The 24,324-nt window shown below is 35.2% G+C and overlaps 1 protein-coding gene across 1 annotated transcript in view; it reads left to right on the top strand.

Moving 5' to 3' along the window:
* CNGB3 (cyclic nucleotide gated channel subunit beta 3) overlaps window positions 1-24,324 on the top strand; it is a 152,201-nt gene that overhangs the window by 84,184 nt on the left and 43,693 nt on the right. The window contains exons 12-14 of the mRNA XM_049782420.1: window positions 4,698-4,839; window positions 9,599-9,758; window positions 12,162-12,259. Of these exons, the coding sequence (XP_049638377.1) occupies window positions 4,698-4,839; window positions 9,599-9,758; window positions 12,162-12,259 (400 nt within the window). The remainder of the gene's footprint in view (window positions 1-4,697; window positions 4,840-9,598; window positions 9,759-12,161; window positions 12,260-24,324) is intronic.

The following is a 24,324-nucleotide window of genomic DNA, read 5'->3' on the forward strand; positions in this document are numbered from 1 at the left end:
GACAGCTGCATAATATTCCATTTGTGTATTTGTTCCACAGTTTTCTTTAGCCTATCATCTGTTGAAGGGTATCTTGGCTGTTTCCAGAGTCTTGCTATGGTAAATAGTGCTGCAATGAGTAAAGGTGTAAGGAAAGGAATAATTTGTATTGTATTTTTGTGTTCCTAGGGTATATTCCTAGGAGTGATAATAGCTGGTCGTATGGGAACTTGATTTCCAGTTTTTGGAGGGAATCCTCCATATTGCTTTCCATAAAGGTTGAACTAGATGGCATTCCCACCAGCATTGGATAAGAGTTCCTTTCTCTCCACATCCCCGCCAACATTGCTTGTTCTCATTCTTTGTGATGTGTGCCAATCTCTGAGGTGTGAGGTGGTACCTCATCGTTGTTTTGATTTGCATCTCCCTGATGATTAATGATGTGGAGCATTTTTTTCATGTGTCTTTTGGCCATTTGTATTTCCTTCTTTGTCAAAGTGTCTGTCCATTTCTTCTCCCATTTTTTGATGGGATTAGATGTTTTTTCTTGTAAATTTCTGTCAGTGCCTTGTATATTTTGGAAATTAGCCCCTTGTCTGATGGGTATTGGGTGAATAGTTTCTCCCACTCTGTGGGGGGCTCTTGTATCCTGGGCGCTAACTTCCAGAAGACCTGATAGCTGAAAACATGCCCCACAAAAGCCACAGTATCAACAACAGTGCTTGGAATTCCTGGATCTCCATTTTTGTTGAATACTGTCATCACCATAAGAACACAGTAATTTAGAAGTCAATATGTATCTGAAGCCACCTCATGTTCAGAAACAAATGAAGTAACAAAATGATCAACAAGAGCCTACTAAATCTTCTGACAATGACTTAATGACCTCATTGCAAGATATCATAATTTTCATAAATTTCCTTGATATAATTTTTCTTTATTCTTCTTTTCCTTTTTGATTTTTAATAATTTTGCTCCCAGTTACCTGATAACAAATGTAAAATAAAGTAAATTTAATTTATAAAAAATATTGTGATGAATTACAGATGTGTTACACAAAGGTTTATGTTCTATTCTGGGGCAAATTTCATTTATGATAGAAAAGTTAGACCAAGGTCTTGAATAACAGTACATTCAGTAGAGCATTGGCCTTGCACATAATCAGCCTGGGTTTGATCCCCAGAAACCCCTGTGGTCCCCAACCCTACCAGGAGTGATTCCTGAGCACAGAGTCTGAATTAAGCCTTGAATACTGCCAGATGATACCAAAAAATAAAAACAAAATGTTAGAACAGTGATTTAACTCTGGGACAAAGATTAGGGAAGGGAATTAACAAATTTTTCTGAAGTGATAAAATATGTTTTTATACTTGATACATATTTGGGTTACACAGGTGCATGCATTTGACATAATTTACCAACAGACCCTCAATATTTGTGTTTTTTTATGGATGCTTAAATTAAATATAAAATATTGAATTCCAGGTGTCAGAGGGATAGTTCAATGAACTAAGCTCAAGCTTTGTATTGCACTGTCTGTCTCTCAATAACTACCAAGACTGACCCTCAAACAAAGAGTTGAATGTAGCCTCCAGCACACATAGTGTGGCCCCAAAACACAATAAATAATTAAACTTTAACATATTTATTTTGAAATTACATGTAAAGTATTTATTAGGAGGAAAAATATATGACATTTATACACTAGTTTTACACATGCCCAAACTATAAAATGATTCAATGGTAGGAAAATGAAGGAGATGTGTAGAGGACAGAGTAGATTAAAATATTCATGTAGCATACATGAAGAATAAACTAATTGTTTACTATAACATTCATTCAATTATTGTTTCAAATTGTTTCATAACAAATGCAGAAGTGATTTCTGTCACTTTTGTTTCACAGAGAGATCATTTATATTTTCAAACTGTTCTCATGTGTTTTTGTTGTTGTTTTTTATATTCTGAAATTGTTTTTTTATTTTATATTATTTTATTTGTTTGATTATTGTGTCAAAGTCTACTTACTGTTTTCTTGAATTAATAGGTTGTATTTATACATACTGTATGTTCGATAATTTATGCATTAACTCAGCCCAGACAGAATCTCCTTGAAAAGATCTATATGCTTAGGGTGTAAATAGTAGAGGTTGACACACTTGACTAATTAAGCTAATCTAGAAATCAATGAGGTGCCATCTAATTAAATTACAAATCTTACCTTTGTTGCCTATGTCTGTGTATAAGACATGACTGAGGAAAGAATCCAAAATAAACATTAATGCATCCAAGTATACAAACTTCCAATTATCATAGTGGACTAATTTCAAAATTAAAATTAATAAATAATACTAGTTCAATGCTAAGCCCTTTAGATTTAGAAATCAGAATTATTTCACTTATGATTAGCATTTTTTAAACATTTTATAAATAGAAAATGAGAGAACTTATTGTGTTGTTCCTATTACACAATGACTTGAAAGAACAATAATTTTAAAACTTACAATGCAATTGACCTTGTAAGAAAGAATATAACGTATGTAGGTAGCACAGATTTCAATAACTTCCCTAAATTATAAGATACCTACAGGTACAGGACCCTGTGATGAAAATAAATCAGGGTAATAAGAAATTATACATTAAAGTTGGGAATTTAAAATGCTAATCAAAAATTAATTTTATACTTCTTCAAGGTGATTCTCTTTGACATCAAGTTCATATACTATTAAAAAGTCCCAAGAAGTCTACTAAAAAGAGTCTCAGGGGTGACATTATTTTTATTCTCATTACACCGGAGGTTTTTAATGTTACCAAAGGGTTAATCATTTTCTCTGCTCATATATTCACTAAATTTATAAAGCATGTCCTTCAAAAGCTATTGAATTTCAAAATGAATGATTTATTTCTTAGATCCAATTTGCTAAATATTGACTTCAACTGCAATTTAATTTTTCTTTATAGGCATCAACTTCTTACTATTAGAAGATATAAAAAATGTAATTTGTAAATATTTTCACAAATAAATATTCACTCAATTTCAAAGAAAGACACAACATATTATTAATGCCTTGTTTATGTATCACAATAAGAGAAGAAATAAATACTAAACTTAGGAAGGATTCTGGGAGGGAGGGAGGGAGGGAGGGAGGGAGGGAGGGAGGGAGGGAGGGAGGGAGGGAGGGAAGGAAGGAAGGAAGGAAGGAAGGAAGGAAGGAAGGAAGGAAGGAAGGAAGGAAGGAAGGAAGGAAGGAAGGAAGGAAGGAAGGGAAAGAAGGAAGGAGGGAGGGAAGGAAGGAAGGAAGGAGGCAGGGAAGGAAGGAGGCAGGGAAGGAAGAAGGCAGGGAAGGAAGAAGGGGAGGAAGGAAAATCCTTTCTTTCAAAATATTGCTCCCTTGAACCTGGAACTGTTTTAGTGATTTGCTTGATACATATATGATAAGATATGCCTTCCTTATAGATGCTTCCTGAAGTGTTACTGTTGGGGTGGAGTAGGGAAAAGGGTTTAAATAGATGCCATTATACATGTTTATCTACCTTAAACTACCATTTTGTGAGGAAACACAAGCTACTGAAAAGGTGAGTGAAAAAAAGTAACCAAAAGTCCCAACTGTTCTAACATCCTAACCTAACTCAGACATGTGAGAGAAGAAAATCATGGTATGCCAGTCCAAGCCTACAAATGTGGGGGGAAAAAACAGAAATTAAATATTGACAGTAACTCTTTATAATCGAGTTCTCAATCTTTTGGCTCCAAATAAAGTGACCCCTGAATGAGGGTCACTCACCACAGATCACAAATCATACCATCCCAGTTCAACCTTGTCAGATTCCTGACCACAAAATGATGAGTCCAAAAAATCTCTTTTTTACACCTATATTCATTGCAGCCACTATTTACCATAGCAAACTCCGGAAACAACCAAGATGCCCTTCAACAGATGAATGGCTAAAGAAACTGTGGTACATATACACAATGGAATATTTATGCAGCTGTCAGGAGAGATGAAGTCATGAAAATTTTTCCTAGTACATGATGTACACGGAATCTATTATGCTGAGTGAAATAAGTCAGAGAGAGAGAGAAAAATGCAGAATGGTCTCATTCATCTATGGGCTTTAAGAAAAATAAAAGACATTCTTGCAATAATAATTTTCAGACACAAAAGAGAAAAGAGCTGAAAGTTACAGCTCACCTCAGGAAGCTCACCACAAAAGAGTGATGAGTTTAGTTAAAGAAATAACTACATTTTAAACTGTCCTAATAATGAGAATGTATGAGGGAGATGGAAAGCCTGTCTAGAGTACAGGTGGGGGTCGGGTGGGGAAGAGGGAGATTTGGGACATTGGTGATGGGAACGTTGCACTGGTGATGGGTGGTGTTCTTTACATGACTGAAACCCAAACACAATCATGTATGTAATCAAGGTGTTTAAATAAAATATATAAAAAATGTTGTTGTTTTATACCACTAAATTCTGTAATAATTCTGTAATTTTATAGAAAGAAGTATAGCAATAGTAAGCAATATCTTTGGGTTTATTTATTTAGACATTTTACAAAGCTTATTAAAAAGTTCATATTTACCCAACTGGTATTTGCTGGCACAAATAACAAAATCTTGATAAGAAGGAAATGTGCAAAAATTCCATAGAAATCTATATTCCCAAAAACAGTAACATTTAACATTTTAATGTTAAACTATCTTCCTTCCTTTTACAGGTACTTAAGATGTTATTATTGGGCAGTGAGATCTTTGATTACCATTGGAGGTCTTTCAGACCCACAAACTTTATTTGAAATTGTTTTTCAATTATTGAATTTTTTTCTGGGAGTTTTTGTATTTTCCAGCTTAATGGTCAGGGTAAGTTAAGAATTTTTGGTTCCTATATATAGAATGTTGTTCATTTTTGAGATACTGTCATATATTTTTTAAAAAATCATACAATATATTTAACCTAATGGATGAGGTTTTTGTCCATTCTTGGTTCTGTTATAGTGTCCTAGAATTTCTGGCTCTTACTGAATAGCTGCCTTTCTGTCATTTGCTAAATAGAACTGTTTTTATATGTTTATAAACAGCCTCTATTATCTAAAAGCAGGAATAACTAGAATATATGCTAACTTGTTAACTTTTTAAGAGTTGGAGAAAAATTAAAATGTATCTAATAATTTATATCGTATAAATTTTCATTTATTATAATGAATTGGAAACAGTATGAATGGATCAACATTGCCTTTATGTTTAAATCCCTATAATCTGTCAGAAGACTACAATGATCGTCAAAACTCAGAAAGAAAATCTTAGTTTCTAAGAAAACTTTATGTTTGGAACTTCCTAAAAACCTTTAAAATTTTTTCATATTTGGGCCAGAGTGGTAGCACAATGGTAGGGCGTTTGCCTTGCATGCAGCCAATCTAGTACGGACCTTGTTTCCATCCCCCGGGCAACCCATATGGTCCCCCGAGCCAGGAGTGATTTCTGAGCACAGAGCCAGGAGTAATCCCTGAGCACCTCCAGTTGTGGTCCAAAAACAAAAAAAAAGATTTTTTTTTTTTTACATTTATATCACAGTTGGTAGGCATTTATTTGCTTTACACTTGGCCTAAGTGGGTTTGATCTCCAGCATCCCATATGGTTCCTGAGCCTGCTGGCAGAGCCAGAAGTAACCCCTGAGCACTGCCGGGTGTTGTTAAAAAAACAAAACATAACATAAAAAAGACTTTCATATTTATAAAAATCTTATATGTTGTCATAAAGTCACTGTATTAAAATTGACTTCAGATATTTAAACCAGAGACTATCCATACCTCCAAATAAATTTAATTGATAAATATGGTTAAGTATATATTATGGCATCTGTTTGTTCTTATTCTCAAAGGATCAAATGCTAGTAAGAAAGCAAAACAAACATAAATCTACTCCAAGGTACTTGGCATTCTCAAGGGACAGAGCCAAATATCATTGAGAAGTCTCGGGTTCACAAGAAATAAAAATATCTGTGACACAGCATCTCAAGAAGTTATACTTTCTTAGGAGATAAGTTATTGAATATATTAGAACAAAATCTATGTTGGGATTTTTGCTCTGGTAAAAGAATTAAACAACATCACAAAATCATTATTCCCAATAAATAAATGACTGTTTCCACTCATCAGGTTTCACAAAATTTAATAAAACTACGTGTTCATAACATTTGATTCGAAGCTGATCACAAATAGTCAAAACTCAAATTTTGTGACCATGGATGGCAGTTCTGCTGCCATGAGAAACAAAGGAGAGTTGAAGAAAAATAATTTTCTAGGAAATTTCATAGAGGGGAATACATTTTAGACATCTTTTAAAATCATGTAATATTAGAAAGTTAAATAGTTAAATGATTAAATATTAGAGAGTTTAATGGTTAAAGAGAGATAGTTTATTTCATCAGAACAGTGTGGAAAATGGTAACAAAATATGTTTTGAGTGAATGAAGTACTGAAAATAAAGGTGCTTATAAAAAAGTTTAGAGGTATATGCAAAGAAGATATTTTAAAGACTTTAAATATTAAACCAAAGAAAAGATGCAAGGAGGATTGGTTAAAATACAGTATGATATGGGGGGCATATTGCTTTAAAATGAAGGTTTGGTTATTATTTATGTATTGCAAGGCCAATAAATCAGATTAAAATCTTTGAAAAGAGAGTTTATTACAGAACTAAATCCAAATAAATGATTCGACCTTTGGAAATATTTGGGAAGGACTTACTGAAGTGAGTTAAGTGAGTTTAGGATAAAAAGTTCTTAGTAATTTCAGCAGGTTCTGAGGTATATAAGATTTGTCTAGTTGTATGTCAACTAATCATAATAATTAGGGTAGACATTTGGAAAGTGAGGTCCTAATAAAAACTCTGTTGCTGAATAGGGCCTCTGTATTTATTAGTTTGCATATAAAAGGTGCATACCTCAAGGACTTTGTTTGCTTTCTCAAGAAATTAGCTAACTCTGGGAGAGATAGTCCTAGATGCCAATCATCAAGATAAAATAAAACAAAAACCAGAGCTGATGCAGAAATAAAAGAATATGGCAAATCAAAGTATAGACAGATAAGGGATCAGAGAGAGGGTTTCTATTTAGATAATATTTAAACAGGAAGAACAGCATCAAGCAGCTAAGAGCTAGTAAAATTGCATTATGACTGAAATTGGGAATGGTTTTAGAGAAAAATAAAATTCAAATAAATTTCATATTGAGACCAAAAATAATACTATTTTATAGTTTTTCATAAAATCTAGGTGAGTGAGCCATCTCACATTCAGAATTTTTCTCTTTTTTACAAATAAGCAATTTCCAGCTTCAAGAGATTCAGAAAGATCCCTGATTCATATATGTAATTCATACAGTTCATATAATAAGAGGCATACAGAATAAAAGAGATAGCTAAATCTACTATGTCCAAGGACATTTTTAACAAAACTAAAAAAAGCATGTCTAGCTTTAGTTGAATTCACTTGCTATTCAAAGTATAAATGTCTTTAGATTAATAATGGCAGTAACATTTATTAAATCTAGGCCCTTCCCATGAGCTACTCAAGAAAAATATCTGCATCTGCATTTTAACAAAATCTTCAGGCTATTCATAAAAGTGTAATGGTGCTTCCATTGTATGTATATTTATACATATATACATATTTTGTATAGAATTTGAAGTAGCAGAAGAAATAGCCAATCACTAAAAATATAGTACTAGCACAAAAGTCTGAGGCAAGTAGCATAGGTTGTTTCCTAAAACTTCTGGTATAGAAAAGATGCGGAGAAGAACAGTTAGAAATAAAACTCAGAAAGCCAGAAATATATAAATAAAATAAAATAAAATCTCTACTTTTTCAAAACTTCTACATGACTATACCAAGAACAATAGCTAAGACCTGACCAATGTATTTTAATGACAACATTATCTGATTTATACTCATATAGGTTGGCATTTTTCTCCTACACATTCTCACAAATACCCCTTACCTAGAATATGTTATAAGTCTTTTCCAACTTTACCACAAATACCCAGCATTGCTGAAAGATAGGTAAAGCATAAATAATTCATATGAAAGTCACCACAAACTCTGGACCCTCGATCTGAATGGATAATGCTGTTAATTGTTGCTAGTTTCTATTTAAAACTCTATTAAAATTTCCAGTCCAATCTCTAATAGATCAATTATTATAGCCTTAGGAGTCTCGGTATTTGCCTCATCTGTGAAGAACAGCTTGAAAAGGGGGTTTTTAAGAATGGAGGTTGTTGGGGCCAGAGCGATAGCCTTCATGTGGCTGACCCAGGACAGACCTTGGGTTCGACCCCCAGCGTCCCATATGGTCCCCCAAGCCAAGAGCCACATCTGAGCACATAGCCAGGAGTAACCCCTGAGCATCACTAGATGTGCCTCCCCTTCCGCCCCCACACCCCCAAAAAAAGAATGGAGGTTGACGAAGAATACTTAGACTAGCCACTAAAAAGAAAAATAGACTAAAAAAGATTCTTTCATTCTATCTCCATAAATCCTCAGCAGATACTTTGGATAAGAAGACTACTCATTTTAAAAGTGGAAACTTAAAAGGGCCTCCCAATAAGAGTCATTTGAGATAGACTCCACAAATATGAATTAGTTTTATAAACAGAAAAAGCTTAGCTACTAAAATGAATGAATGAATGAATGAGTAGCATAGACTTCACAAATATGAATTATTGTTATAAACAGAAAAGGCTTAGCTACTAGAATGAATGAATGAGTAGCATCTTAAATGTCTGCAAGTGAGACCTTGATTTTTTTTTCTATTCTAAAGGCACAGTCAAAGCAAATTTACAGCCACTTGCTTTATTCTATGTGAGAGAAAGAGTATAGTTTTATACATAAAAAGAGTCGGGTTATATATCTTTTTGGTGCTGAAACCTTAGAGATCAGCTTTTAACCTAGAGTGGATTTTTATGGCTGGGTTATAAACATCCAAGAACTAAAACCTGACAGTTCTTTAAGGATTGTCACAGCAGTAGACGACGATGCTTCGGTAATCTCAGCACATTTCCGCTTCTGCTGAATACTATGCCTGGAGCAGTATGATATTTGATTTTATCTGTCTAAACAACACAAAGAGAAGTACAGGGGTTGCAATTTCATGATGAATTGAGTCTATATAGCCAGTCACACTTGTTAATCTATGAAAGATATTTTAAAAGTCAGGCTCCCCAAGATGGCCATTCTCCATGTAACTGCTCTGCCTTTTTTGCACATTCCTTACATAACCACAGTCTCTATCATTTTTTTGAAATATCAACTGACATCTTTGCTTCAATATACAAGTTTGCAAAGAATATTGTTAACATGAATATCATGCATGCCATGACTGAATCCACAGAAAATCCTCCTGGAAGGAAATGGATCTTCTTACCCATATTAGGTCATAAAAATGGCATCTTTTGCCCCACATTTTTTGAAAATGCTTGTAATTGGTAAGCAATATAAGAACCTAAAAAGCAAGTTGTTGGAGCAGTAAAATGATATCATGTAAATTTTTTAATTCAATTGGATGTGTGTTAACTCATCCTGTCTGTCTAGTAGGTGTTGAGCAATCTATATTTGTGGTTTTTAGATGCGAGATGTAATCGGGGCAGCTACAGCCAATCAGAACAACTTCCGTGTCTGCATGGATCAGACTATTAAGTACATGAACACTTACTCTATTCCCAAGAATGTACAGAATCGGGTGCGAACTTGGTATGAATATACATGGGCATCTCAAAGAATGCTAGGTAAGCATGGAAAATTACTGATCAAAACCTTGTAAAATAATGAATTGTTCAATAAATAAATAATAATAAATAAATAAATAAATAATAAAATAATGAATGTTCAATAAGGTAGAAGCAGACACTGACTTTGGACAAAAGATTGGAAAACAAATAAGTTATCTTAAACATCTTCAAACATAGCATTTTTTAAAATGTTTAAAATGTTTTCTTAAGCATCCAACCATAACTTATACTCACCATGCAATTTTTGAAAAGTAAAGGCTAAATTTTATTCAGTTCCTATCAGATGTAGATATTAACACAGTTTGTGTCGTATAATCTTTAGACATAAAAAAATTAGATATCCTCAGTCCCTTTTAAGAGACAAGGGACTGAAAGATACTGAAAGAACTAAATGGCTAAGGGCATGGAGTCAGCAATTAACTTGAATGGAACTCAGAATTGCATGTTTTCTCCCAAACCGTTGTCATATTACCTTCATCCATGTACATCATATTCTTAAAGAATAACAATCTTTCAGGTTGCACTCATCCTGTATAGGGCACATAGCTCCTTCTAAGATACCATTAATAAATCTAGCTGTCTATCATCTAGATCTACCAAGTACTATAATATGGTAATCATAATATAATGATTACAATTAATATATAATTATTTTATGGTTATTTTTGTTCATTTCATATATGATTTAAAATATAATTAATAAGATGGTAATTATAATATGGTAATTTTTTGTTAAGCCAGAGAGATAATATAGCAGGTAGGGCACTAGCCTTGCACTCCGGTGACCTGGGTTTCATCCTTGGCATATGTACTATGTCCAGAGCCTGAGAGATTCAGGAATAAGCCCTGAGCACAGAACCTGAATATTCCTGGGGGTGAATAAAGTAAATAAATAAATCATGGATTTCATTAAAAGAATACAAAGAAATTAAAGATAGTATGAAGTCAAGAATAATCAAATGCAAATTTAGTTTATTCCTTACTATATTAAAATAGATATTAGCCACCAATTTTATTTTGTTGTTATTGTTGTTGTTTTGATTTGTTTCTTGGGGGCCACACCCAGTGGTACTCAGGGGTTACTCCTGGCTCTGCACTCAGAAATCACTCCTGGCAGGCTCGGTGGAGTATATTGGATGCCAGGGATTGAACCCTGTCCGTCCTGGATCAGCCACGTGCAAGGCAAACGCCTTATCACTATGCTATCACTTTGACCCCTCAGCCACCAAGGTTCAAAAGTTAAATTCTCCAGAGCAAAAATGTAAATATCATCATTCTTAAATCACAAAGATTCCTAAGAGCAGGTTAAAAGGAAACACTAATCCCTAATTTTAGAAAATCATAAAACCCTTTATATTTTCTTCCTATCCTCAATTCTATAATTCCAGGACCTGAGTAATCTAGGTATTTTCATTGGGGAAGGAAGACACAGATATAGAAGTGTGACATAACCATATATCTGAACTACAGAAGGAGCAAAACTGAAAGCATGAGGTCCAAACTGTATAACCAAATTTTATTTTATTTTTTAATAATGAATTGCTTTATTTAATGACCATGGTTGCAAGATTGTTCATAATTGAGTTTCAGTTGAACAATGTACACCATACTTCACCAGTACCCATTTCCCTTCACCAATATCGTCAGCTTTCTCTCGCCCTCCCCGCTGCCTGACTTTGGGCAGGCATTTCACTCACTCTCTCTCTCTCTCTCTCTCTCTCTCTCTCTCTCTCTCTCTCTCTCTCTCTCTCTCTCTCTCTCTCTCTCTCTCTCTCTCTCTCTCTCTCTGGCTCTGTTTTTTTCTCTTTCTCTCTCCCTCTCTTTCTTCCTATATTTTCCCTTTTTTGACACTGTGGTTTGCACTGTTGTTAATGACGGGGTACAATGTATATCATTTGATGCCCTTTCAGCACCCCATTTTTAAAATGTATCTGTCAAGGAATCAGGTTGTGGGATGAAGATGGATGTAGTAGGGGACCTGAGGACTCTGGTAGAGGGAAGGTGATAATGGTGATATAATAGATGCTGAAAATTCTATAGCTGAATTTCAATTGTGAATTATTTTGTAAACCATGGTACTTCAATATAAATAATGAAAATAAAAGTAAAGAAAGAGCCTTGCTCTGTCATGCAGCTACTCTTACAACTCCAGCCTATTTAGAAATGTTTTCTTTACTCTCACACAAATAATGATTCTATTGAATATGTGCATATATGTGTGTAGACACCTATTACAATATAGATCCAATAGAAATCACAAAAATTATTTTTAATTATTAATGTGGATATTTATTTATAACATGAGTTGATATGTTTCCCTTACTTAAATTGTTTTCTTATATTTCGGTGATTTTCTCATTAATTACTGTTTTCTGCACCGATGTATTTATATTTATAAAGATGAATCTGATCTCCTTCACAACTTGCCAACTACGATGCAGTTATCCCTGGCCGTTGATATGAACTTTGACATTATCAGCAAAGTCGATTTGTTCAAGGCAAGTGCTTTCAAATTAATAAAATGGGCGGGGGGCTAGAGACATGGCTCAATGGGAGGCCATTTGCCTTGCACATGGCTGACCCAGAAAGGACCTTGGTTTGATCCCCGGTGCCCAATATGAAAACCCAAAGCCAGGAGCAATTTCTGAGCACAGAGCCAGGGGTAACCCCTGAGCATCACTGGGTGTGGCCCAAAACAACAACAAAAATAATATTATGATAATTTATAAAATATACATTTTTGCGATATGTAGTGATTAGAATCTTTTTGGCTTTTGTTTTAAAAATTAAGAGCAATCTATGGGGTCGGACAGATAGCACAGCGGTGTTTGCCTTGCAAGCAGTCGACCCAGGACCTAAGGTGGTTGTTTCGAATCCCGGAGTCCCATATGGTCCCCCGTGCCTGCCAGGAGCTATTTCTGAGCAGACAGCCAGAAGTAACCCCTGAGCACCACCGGGTGTGACCCAAAGACTCAAAAAAAAGGAATCTAGAGAATTCATCTAGAGCCCATTGATTCTGGGCCTCTCTTCCACAGATGACTTTTTCTGTGGAATTCTCTCTGTCCTAATTGGTATCCAAAAAGAATGGTTATTTAGGTCCTTCTTGCATTAATTTAAATATAATTAAATGCTACATCTCCAGGTCTTTGCTAGCATGCAGATTTCCCATTTATGAATGTGCCTTAGCACTACATAACAAATCAGGCCTCAGATTAACTCTGGGTTGACTTGGCAATCAGTGAATTTTGCCTAATCAGACATACTCCTACTAGGCAAGTGATAGAATTTTAGATGGCAAAATTTAAAATTATGGGAATCTCTTGAAAAAAATAAAGGCATAGCAAAACATGTTGTTATTTGTTGAATGCCTTTACTGCCCTCTTCTTTATGTATTATATTGCATGTGTTTTCACAAAGTAATTACAGTATATACTAGAGTATAAGCATAAATTTTGTGCCGGAAAAGCCGAAAACAGCTTCTACTCAGGTCATACATGTTATTGGATTCGGTGCACACACAAAAACTGAATCCAAAGCACATAGTCTCCAGGGGGTACCCAGGGCTTCAGCTCAGTCCACAAGTCACAGCTGAACTGAACCGTATGCCACTGAACTACTTAACCCACAATATTCAATGGCACATTTAATTAAGTGAAAAAAAAACATTTAAAAATGCAGGAAAGTCATGTAAATGAATGTTTATAATTCCTGAATCCTGACAATCAGGGTTTTGGGAGTATAAGGATTCAGGATGTTTAACCAGTTATTTACAATGCTTTACTGTCTTAAATGGTTTATTCACTTTACTAAAGTTGCCATTGAATACTATGGGTTAATGTGGCATGTTAATGTTATACAGTATATCAAACAATCATCTTTGTAAATGTAATCATATATTTATTTACTTATTTATTTACTGATTCCTCAATTATTGTAATTGTTTTGGGTATAGATTTTTATTTTTGAAATTTACTAATGGCTGCTGCATTTTCCACCTCTGCTTATACTTGAGTCACTAATTTTTCCCAGTTTTTTAGGGTAAAATTAGAAGGGTCAGTCTATACTCTGGTCGAATTATATTTGAGTATCTACAGTAATACTGTATGTGCCATTCAGTGCTTCAGTTACTTGAGAATTTGCTTGATTTATTTATTCCATGTTATTTGCTCAAGAGATACTCTATATTACATTGATGCAGGCACCACTGTTGTCACTGTGAGTACAACAAATTAAAACACATGTTAGCACATGAAACTTAAATTTCAGGGGCCAGAGCAGTGGCACAGCAGTAGGACATTTGCCTTGCAAGTGCTAACTTAGGACGGTCTGTGGTTTGATCCCCAGCATCCTGTATGCTCCCCCAAGCCAGGAGAAATTTCTGAGCACATAGCTAGGAGTAATCCCTGAGTGTCACTGGGTGTGACCCAAAAACCAAAAAAATAAAAATTCATATAAGGGAAATTTAAAACCAATGTGTAACATTGATGGAGAATGGTGATATGAGCAGAATTAAATCAGTTAAAAAGTATCATGAAAGATTGATGTGATAAAATACAGTCAAACACTTGAGAAGGAAGCCATGCAATAATAGAAAGTGGAAAGAGGAGAAGATAGAGGATTTACAAGACAAAATAGAAACCCTAATCGGAGGCATATTGGAGGCCAGAATAGCTATAGCTAAATTAGAGTAATGAAAAGCAATTCAAAAAGAGTAAAAGAACAAGTAATTCAACCAGTGAGAAAATTAATGGAGAACCTTGGAGTTTGGATTGGCTCTAAGAGGTTAAAACTGTTAAAGATTTTGATCAAATTGATATTATATATTATTATAACTGTATATAGTAATATATAATACACTATTACAGATTATATATCAATTTGATATTAGTTTGAAAAAAATACCATTCTTCCTACTACGCAAATGTGGGTGTCAAAAATACAAATTGAAGCTATGGTAGCCATCTATAGATCAGAGAGAAAACACCAGTCCCAGAGTAATAGAATTGAGTTGTTAAATAAGAGGTCAAACATCAAAGAAAAAGCTCACGAGATGTTTGTTGTTGTTGCAGTTGTTGTTGTTGTTGTTTTGCTGTTGGATTACCCAAAAGTGCCAAGAAGGGGAAAAAAAAGAAAGAAACCAAAGATGGTAGCAAGAGGTCATGATGAACAGGAAGAAATAAGGTATCACTTGCAAATTAGGACACAAGAAGTATAGGATGAGGGAAGATGAAAGCACCTTGTTAGCAAGATGAAGAAAATGTTGTATATTAGGCCATCCGATAGTATATTAGAGTTAGTTCAGTATTCTAGATTCCTTACTTGATATATGTTGGGTCTACATTACCACACAAATTTTGAAGAAGAAATAAACTATGATTTTCACATTGGTAGGTGGCACAAAGCAATAAAGAACAGATTAAAATGTAATAGAAGTGAATTTTTGCTTTTAGTTTTGGGTTGGGGTCACACCCAGTGGTTCTTCCAGGGCTATTTGTTCTGTGATCAGGGATCATTCCTGTGGTGCTTAGGAACCATAAGGGATTCTGGAGATCTAATCTGAATTAACCATGAGCAAGGCAAACTCACTACTCAATGAACTAACATCCCAGCTCCAATAAGTTGTCGACCTTGCACATGGTCAACTTGGGTCTGATTCCTGGTATCCTGTATGGTCCTCTGAGCTCACTAGAGTGATTCCTGAGCTTAGAGCCAGGAGTAACCCCTCAGCACTTCAGGGTATGGTCCAAAAGTCAAAAAAAAATATTATAGTTAATGGTACTAGATAGAACCTTGGTGATAAGTGATTACATGCATTTGTCAAAGTATAAAACTATACTACTGAATATTATTTAGATTTAGAAGACAATACCAAATCATTTTTAAAGCAAGAAAAATGTTAGATTACAAAACTGAAAGTTAACTGAATACTTTAAAATAAAAATTAACAAAGGATAACTTTCTCCCAATTTTGATTTATTCACTGTGATTTACAATACTATTAATAATAAAGTATTAAGCTGACACTGTTCCAAAACCACCCCACCTTCTCATTATACTCAGATCTGCAAACCAGATCAGCAAATCTCAGGATGTTGCTGCTGGTGGTGGTGGTGGTGGTGGTGGTGGTGTTGGTGGTGTGTGTGTGTGTGTGTGTGTGTATGTGTGTGTGTGTGTGTGTGTGTGTGTGTGAGTATATGTGTGTGCTGTGGAGAATAAGGGTGGGAGGCTGCAGAGGGGAAAAATTCATATGAGTATCAGAAACTAAGCATGACATCTACTCATCGTCAGCATTAGATTAAGCCATGACAATAGTATAATAGAGTCAGTTCAGTTTTTTAGACCAGAATTTCTTGGGCTACTTAAGAGACCACAGATGACTATCACATAAATGGGGGACTATGCACAAGACTAAACAGTCAACTAGTAGGTCTGGTCTGGGGACTATTGGGGAGGGGGGAAAACACACTCAGGAAAAAACAACGTAGGAATAGGGCCATAGTCAGAAAACTGTTGAGAAATCGTTCTAGATGATATTGTCAATCAAAATAATATTTCAGTGAAACAACATTGTTAAATGGCAGAAACCTCCTCTAAAGTAAAACTTCATTAGAAAACAAGGAGTGTTATCAGTCTTCATACCCAGAGGATGAACCAGTGTTAGAAAGAAAATTTCATTTAAAAAAAAAAGTAATTTTCTTTATCTAAACACCATGGTTTACAAAGTTGCTTTTAATACAGTTATTTCTGACAATTAATATTTCAATAATATCAACACTGGTAGAACAGTCCCTTCAGCGTTGTCCCCAGTTTCCCACCCTCCCCCAAGTATACCCTTAGGAAGGTAGAAATAATTTGCTTAATATTGCTTGCTACCACTAAATGATAATAGGTTTATCAAAAAAAAAATAACTTCATTAAAAGAAAATTTGTGAAAATTGTCATATCCCACAATGGAGTCATTATGTCATTGTCTGAAGGTTTACTTGGCTGTTTGTGGCTAGTTCAGCATTCTGTTATTGGTTTTGTTTGTTGAGATTAAGTGGCTTCTATAATAATTTCATATCTAATTTGGTGCATTTCTATGGGGATGTCACTATTGAAAAATATGCAGCCCAGGACTTTGTTGGATCTGTGGAGCTGGACCAATGAGCCAATTGGCAGCAATTCTGGACCGTAGGCATTGGGTTTCAGGGTTTCAGGACATATTTTAGTAAATGCCTAGGAGAAAAGGGAAGGCCAGAGGGGTGGAAAGAGGAGAAAAATAGAGGAGAGGAAAATGCCCTGGAGGAACCAATTCTTGTTTTTTTTCTTATTTTTTAAATAATATATTTATTTAAGCACCATGATTACAAGCATATTTATAGTTAAGTTTCAGTTATAAAAAAAATAACACTCTTAAAAAAAAAAGTAAAAAAGGGGCCGGAGAGGTGGCGCTAGAGGTAAGGTGTTTGCCTTGCAAGCGCTAGCCTAAAATGGATCATGGTTCGATCCCCCCTGCATCCCATAATCCCATATGGTCCCCCCCAAGCCAGGGGCAATTTCTGAAAGGTTAGCCAGGAGTAACCCCTGAGCATCAAATGGGTGTGCCCCCCCAAAAAAAATAAAAAATAAAACTCTTCCCTTCACCAGTGGAACATTCCCACCACCAATGTCCCCCAACTTCCTCTTCCCCCACTACTTGCCTGTATTTGAGACAAGCATTCTATTTTTCTCACTTATACCATTGTCATAATAGTTGTTAGTGTTGTTATCTCTCTAACTGCACTCACTTCTCTTTGTGGTAAGCTTCATATCATGGTCAGTCCTTTCAGTCCTCATTTCTATCCAATTCTTGCTTTTTCTTCTTTCTTTCTTTTATTCAGAATTTCTTTCTTTCTCTCTCTCTTTCTTTCTTTCTCTTTTTTTCTTTCTTTCTCTTTCTTTTTTTCTTTTCTTTTCTTACAAAATATTTAAGCACCATGATTACAAGCATGATTGTAGTTGGGTTTCAGTCATAAACAGAAAACCCCCCTTTCACCAGTGCAACATTCCCACCTCCAATGCCCTCCTCACTCCTCTCCCACCCCTGCTTGTATTCGAGACAGGCATTCTTCTTCTCTCATTCATTAACATTGTCATGCTAGGTATTAGTGTAGTTATTTCCCGAATAGCATTCACCACTCTTTATGGTGAGCTTCATATTGTGAGCTGGTCCTTCCGGTCCTTAACTCTATTATTTCTGGGATTATTACAATAATGACTTTATCTTTTTTTTTTTTTAGCAAAGATAGGAAATTATTTCCCGAATCTAATGAAATTCTCCCAGAGTGGAAGCTCTGGGTAAATAAACAGAAACATCAAAAAATATATACATCTTGATTTTCTATCAGGAAAACTTTGAGGATTTCTGCATAGGCTAACAAATTGCTTTATAAAAAAATCATTTCCATATTGCAGCCTGTAATCCACTGAGGCAACAAAATTTAATATTTGGGTCACAGCTCATGATAAAATAAATTATCAGAATGCCTCACTTATAATATTACTGTATTTTTGGATCTGTATTGATATTTTAAATACACATATACATGTTTTTAATTGTACTGAGCATGATGTAATATCTTTACTAAAAACTTTAGTAATTAAGTTTAATTATTTTAATGTATGTTATAAAATTTTATTTTTAAAAAACTTTATTTATTAATTGGATTTTGGGCCACACCCAGCGGCACTCTGTGGTCACTCCTGGCTCTGCACTCAGATATCACACTTGGCAGGCTGAGGAACCATATGGGATGCCAGAAATAGAATTGGGTTCCTTCCTGAGCGACAGCATGCAAGGCAAATGCCCTACCACTGTGCTATCTCTTGGACCCTGTTATAAAATTTTAAATCTTAGCATAATTGAGTATAAATGACAAAGGACTTTTGAAGTGAAAAAGTATTTTAAGTTATGTAGATGCCTTTACTGGATTATCTCTAATTTTGAATTTGAATTTTAAACCTTATATTTATATCTTTTGTTTTTACTTGTATTCGTGGAAACTCATAGAACTAGCAGCATCTGATTGAGAAAAAGGTAAATTTTTATGTCTTGCTCATATAATTACACTTAGATTTATTCTTTTCTGATATTTCACTAAAGATGCATTAGAGAAAACAAACCATCCCCATTTATATTTTTGTTATATATTGTTAAATAAAAAAATGTTTTCTTCCCAAAGTCAAATAAAATAGAAAATAATAGGTTCAAATTTTTCTAACAGTTTATACAAATGTGTTCCTTTTTAAGGGAGAAAGTAGGCAGAAGACTGATCTTACCACCCTTTTCACATAACATACACCCAGTTGACTCACATTGCTTTCATGTCAATCACATATATTACTGAAATCTCTCTATGCACCCAAAAAAGCGGAGTGCACAAAGGAGGGAACATTTCAAGTATGTGTTCATAGGAGTCCGCAGAATGAGAAGGTAGAGGTTTCTGGGCACAAGTGTGAGAAATCATAGCCTTGTCAGAGAATAAGAAGTACTCTGGGGCCAGAATGCGGGATGAAAACCAGAGATGAGATTGGAAAGGTCAATTAAAGTCAGGCTGTAAAATATAAATCAAAACCCATAAGAGAGGTAGCTTTGAAAGGAGAAAACTGACAGCACAGATTTCAGTTTTTGAAGACAAGAAAGTGAGGCAATGTCGAACAGACTTAAACATCCAGGGATAACAAAGAAGGATGACAGTCAACAGTTGAAAACATTTATATCTTGAATTCTCCCTGAAAATGAATCTTCCCTATCTTTAAAAGACAGGCAGCAGGGTGTGGGAAGAAGGGGAGGACTAAAAAAAAAAAGTGGGGGTGATCTGGCACTGAGATTGAAGACTGGCATGCAGGCATGCTTTGTGTCTTCCCAAGCTTGGAAAAAGCTAAATGAAAAGCACTTGAAAAACACTTAACTTACAAATACCTATTTTAAAATGCCTCTGAGAATATTTTAGCATTTTTATCTTGGGCCTTCAGTCAAAAATGTTCACATTGAATTCTCTCTATTTTGTGAATTTGAGAATTGGTACAAATGTAGTATAATTCTTGACTTATGAAATGTGATATTAGACAATAGGACATTACGATTATTTGGAAAACTGTAAATTATGAGTGTCTTAAGGTATAAAGACAATGTCACATAAAGCTTTTCCCACCATTCCTGGTTTTCAATACCAATAAAAGTTATTATATACTCTTAAGGGTCCAAGAAAGACTCAGGCATAACAAGGACCTTAGATCATATATAGTTATCAATATATTCTTTTTTGGGGGGGGGGCACACCCAGCAGTGCTCAGGGGTTACTCCTGGCTGTTTGCTCAGAAATAGCTCCTAGCAGGCACGAGGAACCATATGGGACACCAGGATTCGAACCAACCACCTTAGGTCCTGTATCGGCTGCTTGCAAGGCAAACACCGCTGTGCTATCTCTCTGGGCCCTATCAATATATTCTTAATATTATATATTTTATAATCATATATAAGAGGTATTTTAAGGAAATAACCTATACAGTCACTTAAGGATTGGCAAATCCAAAGCATAGATAGTCAGAGCAAGAGGCTAGATTTTCTAGAAAGAATTGATATTGCATCTAGAGTCGAAAGTCATTACAGAAGAAGATATTCCTCCTTCTTTAAGGGTTTTGGACTTTTATTCTTAAGGCCATCAAATTTGATGAGGTCCAGTCAACTTTAGCTCAAAGCCTCAAGATTCAAATGTTGACCTCATTTTAAACTCTTTTCAGTGACACTTAACCCATATTTTTGACCAATGATTTGAGTAGTGTGAGGTAACTTCTTTGCCACAAAAATTAGCCATCATAGTCCTCAAGTATTATCAGTATTATAAAGTATTATAAAACTTTGAGGAATATAATTGGCTGTTGCTGATCCCAATTTTCAAAATTGCTATGTCTCTTCTTCCAAAATAATCAATTGTTCTATATTGTGCATGACATTGAGAGTACATCGTATTTTATTAGCTGTTTCATTATCTTTTCTAATTAATCCTCATATCAAGCCTCTGATAAAAAGTCTTATGGGTGTCTCGGCTGAGGCGTGTGTTTTCTGTTGGAGTTGTGGATTGTGCTGGTTTCCTTAGCTTGGCAGACATTTGGGGGCTTCTCCTGGCATCCCCTGACGGCTTGCCTCGGCTGAGGTGAGTGTTTGAGTACCACCACAACACGTAGAAAAACCCACAGCGTAAGCGTGACAATGGGGAGACTACGCAGACCAACTTCAACCATAGAGAATGAAGATGGAAACTCTGATGACTCAACAATGGCCAACTACCTAAGCAGTCTTTCAGAAATGGAGTTTAGAGAAGAAATATGGAGGTTGCTAACAGAAATCAAAGAAAGTATAAATCAGAACACTAATAAAAATCAAGAGAATATGAAGATAGAAATCAGAAAACTCCAAACTGAAATATCAGATCAGATAACATGTCTGAAAAACTCAGTAGACGAATTGAAGAACATAATGGATGAGCTTTCCAACAGGTTAAAAGCAGCTGAGGATAGAATTAGTGCTTTAGAAGATGAGATGCATAACAACTTTACACAGCAGAAGAGATTGGAAAAAAGCCTTAAATCAAATGATCAGACAATGGAAAATTTACTCAAAGAATATGAGCAGATGAAAATAGAAATCTTTGATAAGCTCAACAGAAACAACTTTAGAATCATTGGAGTCCCAGAGACCCAAGAAGAAAATCTTCAGGAAGAATCAATGGTTAAGAACATCATCACAGAGAAACTACCAGAGCTAAAGAAAACATGTGACCAAATCCTGAATGCCCAAAGAGTACCAGCTAAAAAAGACCCCAGTAGAAACACCCCAAGACACATCCTAGTCACCATGATGAAACCCACCGATAGAGATAGAATACTGCAAGCAGCAAGATCGAAAAGGGAAATTACATTCCAGGGAGCATCCTTGAAATTTACAGCAGACCTGTCACCAGAAACACTCAAGGCCAGAAGGCAGTGGTGGGACATAGTGGCAAAACTCAATGAAATAAATGCTTCGCCAAGAATACTGCACCCAGCAAAACTCAGTTTCAGGTTTGAAGGATATATACACGGCTTCACAGATAAACAACAGCTCAAAAACTTTGCAGACTCAAAACCAGCCTTAAAAGAAAAACTGAAAGATCTACTCTAAAAACAAGACAGAACAAAAAACACACCAAACTTCTACACAAAGATGGCAATAAATCTTATGACAATTATTTCTCTCAATGTCAATGGACTAAATGCGCCAGTTAAGAGGCAAGAGTGGCGAAATGGATCAAAAAATTGAAGCCAACCTTCTGCTGTCTACAAGAAACACACCTGAATAGTCAGAATAAACATAGACTCAAAATCAAAGGCTGGAGGAAAATCATTCAAGCAAACAACACCCTTAAAAAAGCGGGGGTGGCCATACTAATATCAGATGACACAAACTTTATACTCAGAAAAGTTGTAAGGGACAAAGATGGATATTATGTACTAATCAAGTTATTTGTACAGCAAGAAGAAATCACTCTCCTAAACATATACGCACCGAATGAGGGTCCAGCAAAGTATTTAATACAATTGTTGACAAATCTGAAGAAGGATATCAATAATAACACAATAATTGTGGGAGACCTCAACACAGGCTTGTCAACACTTGATAGGTCAACCAAATGGAAACCCAACAAAAATATACTAGACCTGAAAAGAGAAATGGATGAAAGAGGCCTAGTATATATATATAGGGCACTCTATCCTCAGAAACCTGGATACACATTCTTTTCCAATGTACATGGATCATTCTCCAAGATAGATCACGTGCTGGCACATAAAACATACCTCCATAAAATAAAAAAGATAGACATTTTGCAGGCTGCCTTTGCTGACCACAAGGCTCTGAAGTTAGATTTGAACTGCAAAGGGACACAGAAGAAAAAATTTAACACATGGAAGTTAAACAGCCTCATACTCAATAACCAGTGGGTCCGAGATGAAATCAAGGAGGAGATCAAAAGGTTCCTGGAAACAAATGACAATAAAGACACAAACTATCAGAACTTATGGGACACAGCAAAAGCAGTACTGAGAGGAAAATTTATAGCTTTGCAAGCACACATCAGGAAGGAAGAAGGAGCTTACCTGAGTAGCTTAATGACACAGCTAATAGAACTAGAAAGTGCTCAACAAAAGGACCCAAAAATAGGGAGACAGAAGGAAATAACAAAGCTGAGAGCAGAAATCAACGAAGTGGAAACCCAAAAAAACAATCCAAAAGATCAACGAAAGCAGAAGTTGGTTCTTTGAAAAAATAAACAAGATTGATAGACCATTGGCAAAACTCACAAAGAAAATGAAAGAGAGAAACTTGATAACGCGTATTAGAAATGAAAAGGGAGAGATCACTACAGATACTGCAGAGATTCAAAGGGTATTCAGAGAATACTTTGAGAAACTCTATGCCACTAAATATGAGAACCTGGAAGAAATGGATAAATTTCTGAACTCATATAACCTTCCACAGTTGAATAAAGAAGAGGTAGCATATCTAAACACCCCCATCACTATTGAGGAAATTAAAACTGTAATCAAAAATTTACCCAAAAACAAAAGCCCAGGCCCTGATGGATTCACGAATGAATTCTTTCAAACCTTTCAAGAGGAACTACTACCAATTCTGGCCAGGCTCTTTTATGAAATTGAAAAAACAGGAATACTTCCAAATAGCTTTTATGAAGCCAACATCACCTTAACACCAAAACCTGATAGAGATGCTGCCAAAAAAGAAAATTACAGACCAATATCCCTGATGAACACAGATGCAAAGATCCTCAACAAAATCCTGGCGAACAGGATCCAGTGCCTCATCAAGAAGATCATTCACTTTGATCAAGTAGGTTTCATCCCAGGAATGCAAGGCTGGTTTAACATCCGTAAATCTATCAATATAATACACAATATAAACAACAAAAAAAATAAAAATCACATGGTCATATCAATAGATGCAGAAAAAGCATTTGATAAGGTTCAACACCCATTCTTGATGAAAACTCTCAGCAAGATAGGAATAAAAGGAACCTTTCTCAATATAGTCAAAGCCATCTACCAGAAGCCAGTGGCAAATATTATCCTCAATGGAGAAAAACTAAAATTCTTTCCTCTAAATTCTGGTACAAGACAAGGCTGTCCTCTCTCACCACTCCTATTCAACATAGCACTGGAAGTACTTGCTATAGCGATTAGGCAAGAAAAAAGATATCAAGGGAATCCAGATAGGAAAGGAAGAAGTCAAGCTCTCACTGTTTGCAGATGACATGATACTCTACTTAGAAAACCCTAAAGACTCTACCAAAAAGCTTCTAGAAATAATAGATTCATATAGCAAAGTGGCAGGCTACAAAATTAACACACAAAAATCAATGGCCTTTTTATACACTAATAATGATAGGGAAGAAATGGACATTAAGAGAACAATCCCATTCACATTAGTTCCAAACAAACTCAAATATCTTGGAGTCAACCTGACTAAAGATGTGAAGGATCTATA

The sequence above is a fragment of the Suncus etruscus genome, chromosome 10 (genome assembly GCF_024139225.1).
Source record: "Suncus etruscus isolate mSunEtr1 chromosome 10, mSunEtr1.pri.cur, whole genome shotgun sequence".
NCBI classification, from domain to species: Eukaryota; Metazoa; Chordata; class Mammalia; order Eulipotyphla; family Soricidae; genus Suncus; species Suncus etruscus.